The 3,564-nt window shown below is 35.3% G+C and overlaps 1 protein-coding gene across 1 annotated transcript in view; it reads right to left on the bottom strand.

Annotated features, from left to right (window-relative positions):
* Positions 1 to 744: 744 nt before the first annotated feature.
* LOC106881116 (interleukin 17-like protein) overlaps positions 745 to 3,564 on the bottom strand; it is a 3,654-nt gene continuing 834 nt past the window's right edge. The window contains exon 2 of the mRNA XM_014931357.2: positions 745 to 1,417. Coding sequence (XP_014786843.1) covers positions 884 to 1,417 — 534 coding nt within the window. The 3' untranslated portion in view covers positions 745 to 883. The remainder of the gene's footprint in view (positions 1,418 to 3,564) is intronic.

The raw sequence follows: 3,564 nt of genomic DNA, 5'->3' as shown, positions 1-3,564 counted from the left end.
TATATATATATATATTTATATATTTATGTATGTATGCATAAATATATATATATATATATATACACATATATATAGTCAATTCAAACATGAACAAGCAAAAAAAGAGAAAAAAGAAAAAACAACACAATGTGCATGTGCGTATAGACTACGTTTTGTATATCGGCGTATGTATGCGTATGTGCGTATAGAGATGTGTATATGAACATAATGATGCGTGCTTGGGTATATATACGTGTTTATTGTATGTATGTATGTATGTTTGTATGTATCTATATTTACATATGTATAGACATATATGTGTGTGTTTGTATGTATATGTACACGCGTGTGTATGTATGTATATATATATATATATATTATTATAAGATCTGGTAATTAGTCATATATTAATATATTAATTAATATCGATTAATTATCAGGGGGCCAGCACATTTAAAGAATCAAAGAGATTCAGAAATATTATCTGCAATCTCAGGGGATTAAGGTATATTTTAAAAAATAACGTCGACCACTAACGTGGACAATTAATGCGCTAGAAATAGATCACATCTTGTGTCTATTAAGAGAACTTTTTAGGTCTTAATAGACACAAGATGTGATCTATTTCTAGCGCATTAATTGTCCACGTTAGTGGTCGACGTTATTTTTTAATATATATATATATATATATATATATATATATATATATATATATATATATATATATATATATATATATATATATATTTCGCAAATACATGCTTTGTTAGTTCCATATCGGTTCACATAATAATGATAAATATAATAAATATAATAATAACCACACAGTGGTCTACTTGACGTTTCATGACACTGAATAAGTTGTGCTTTACACGCAGTGAACAATTTGGATGTTGGTCGATTTTTACGTCTTATAGTCGTCTTCATTTCTATCAGCATTGACATCAACCGTCCGTGCACACACACAGGCTGTAGCTACATCAATCACATGTGGTTCATACACATACAATCCATCAACACATTTACCTGTGCGTTTCAGGACGGTCATTTTAGTGTATACAGTCGAACATTGTTGGGTGGTGCTCTTAGACTCTAAACACTTTCTACAGCGACATACTGCTTCACTACGTGATGGAGGGAAAACTGTTGAATCATGAGTAATATTCAGGTACCAAGGACAGGTGGAACGTTCACGGATGATATCACTAGACACAGGCGGTGTTGGGCAGCTTTTATCACCAACGGTCCATGTTGTGCGGTTACTTTCAGCAGGAGCCATTTCAGCTGGTAGAAAAAAATGATTGCCAATGGTTGCATTGGACAAGTTCTCGTAGCGGACTTTTAAGTCTGTTGGTATTTTACATCGGGTTGGAATTGATGCCGAAGATACAATCAAGATGTAGTTTAAGAAGAGAAAGGTTACAACTTGAAAGAGATCCTGTAATAAAATAAGAAATATTTTTATTAAGCTTTCTACGTTAATTTTAATATATATAGATAGAGACAGACAGACAGACAGACAGACAGACAGACAGATAGATAGATAGATAGATAGATAGATAGATAGATAGATAGATAGATAGATGGATACGTTTATGAATTTGTGTTCTAAGATTCTTGATGTGAAATCGAGTGTTGAAGCAGGTATTGTTGTATTTCGGAATCCATTTTCTTCTTTTATTTGTTTCAGTCATTTGACTGAGGCCATGCTGGAGTGTTACATTTAGTCAAGCAAATCGAGCCCAGGACTTATTCTTTGTAGGTCTAGGGCCTACTCTGTAGGTCCGTTTTGCCGAACCACTAAGTTACGGTGACGTAAACACATCAGCATCGTTGTCAAGCGATGGTGGGGGACAACCACAGACACACAAATATATATATATATAAATGGCTTCTTTCAGTTTTCATCTACCAAATCCACTCACAAGAATTTGGTAGGCCCGAGGCTATAGTAGGAGGCACTTGCTCAATGTACCACGCAGTGGGACTGACCCGTATGTATGTATGTATGTATGTATGTATACTAACTGAGAAAGTGAGACTACAGACTAACAGACTGACAGACAGGCTGACAGACATAGTGACTGATAGACAGACAGACTGACTGACAGACAGCGAGTCTGACAGAGGGAGAGAGAGAGAGAGAAAGATACTTCGTTTTTGTATTTGGTTTGCAACATTCATTATGTGATCACGTGTGTTGCAACAGTGCGTGTGTTAATAACATTGGTATAAAAACCTTCTCCCTAGACGCAACACTAGATATAGATAGAGAGAGAGAGAAAGAGAGAGTTAGTGAGGAAAAAAGAGAGTGGAAGGCAGGATAGACAGAAGATACGATGAAGTTCATTAGGTGGCTTTGGCTCCAGAGAGCAGACCAGTGTTAGAATGTTATTGAGATGCCAGTTAGGACTTGATCAACCGCAATTAGATCAAGTGGGAGAGGGGATGCTATGACGAAAGACCCTAAAAGTCTTTAAACCCCAGAAACATCACTGACATTACATCTCAGAGCACTTATAATATGCATCATAAAGCTAATCCATATATATAGACAGTAGGTGGGAAAGAGGGTGAACAACGTCCCTCCTCTAATACTGAAAGAAACAATGGTTGGCTTCTCTCTCTTTCTCTCTCTCTCTCTCTCTCTCTCTCTCTCTATGTATGTATGTATGTATGTATGTATGTATGTATGTATGTATGTATGTAGGCATGTATGCATATATGTAAATACTAGGCAAGATTTTACTTTACTTTTGAATGGTAACGAAGATAAATAATACAATTAACAAACACTGCAGATTGTCTCACTTGAGGATACTTCAAATAACAGTCGTAGTAAGTGTGTTGGTCGTGAGACAATAGGAGTCAAAGGATAAGTATATCAAATAGAGGAGTGACAATATACTAGTGAATGTGTGAAATCATAAGTAAACAGCCTTCATATGCGGAAAAGATTTTTTATAGTATAAGGAAACAACATATGAACCAAGAAGATAAGGTACAACGAATTGTTGAAATTTACTGAAGAAAATCTTTCATCTTTTACTTGTTCCAGTGATTAGACTGCGGCCTTGCTGGGACATCGCTGTGATGAGTTTGATGGAACATATCGATACTAGTACTCCTTTGTTAAAGCCAGGTTTGTTAAAACTCAAGCACAAAGTTACGCGCGCGCACACACATACACGCATACACATGTATATAACTTACGGTTGCACACAGTTTCCTTCTACCAAATTCACTCACAAGTTATTGTTAGGATATGGAAGGAGATAGTTGCTTAAGATGGTGTGTAGTGGAATTGAATCCCAGGCACATGGTTCTAAAGCGAGCTTCTTCACCGCACAACCTTAACTGTACCGATTAAAATATAGTTTATATAACTTTTATAATTCGTACACACATCAGGAACACAATGCTACAAGTGTGTTATAATATACATCTTAGCGGTTTTAGAAGATGAACATCAAATAATAGTTATCTATTTTGCCGCCAATCACAGTACATTCAACATCTCTGTTAAAATTTTCAACATATTAAGTTTTCATTTCTTCTATATTGTGATGTAACTATATATATATA

This window comes from Octopus bimaculoides, chromosome 1 (genome assembly GCF_001194135.2).
Source record: "Octopus bimaculoides isolate UCB-OBI-ISO-001 chromosome 1, ASM119413v2, whole genome shotgun sequence".
Classification (NCBI taxonomy): Eukaryota; Metazoa; Mollusca; class Cephalopoda; order Octopoda; family Octopodidae; genus Octopus; species Octopus bimaculoides.
This window is presented reverse-complemented; position numbering and strand designations above follow the sequence as displayed.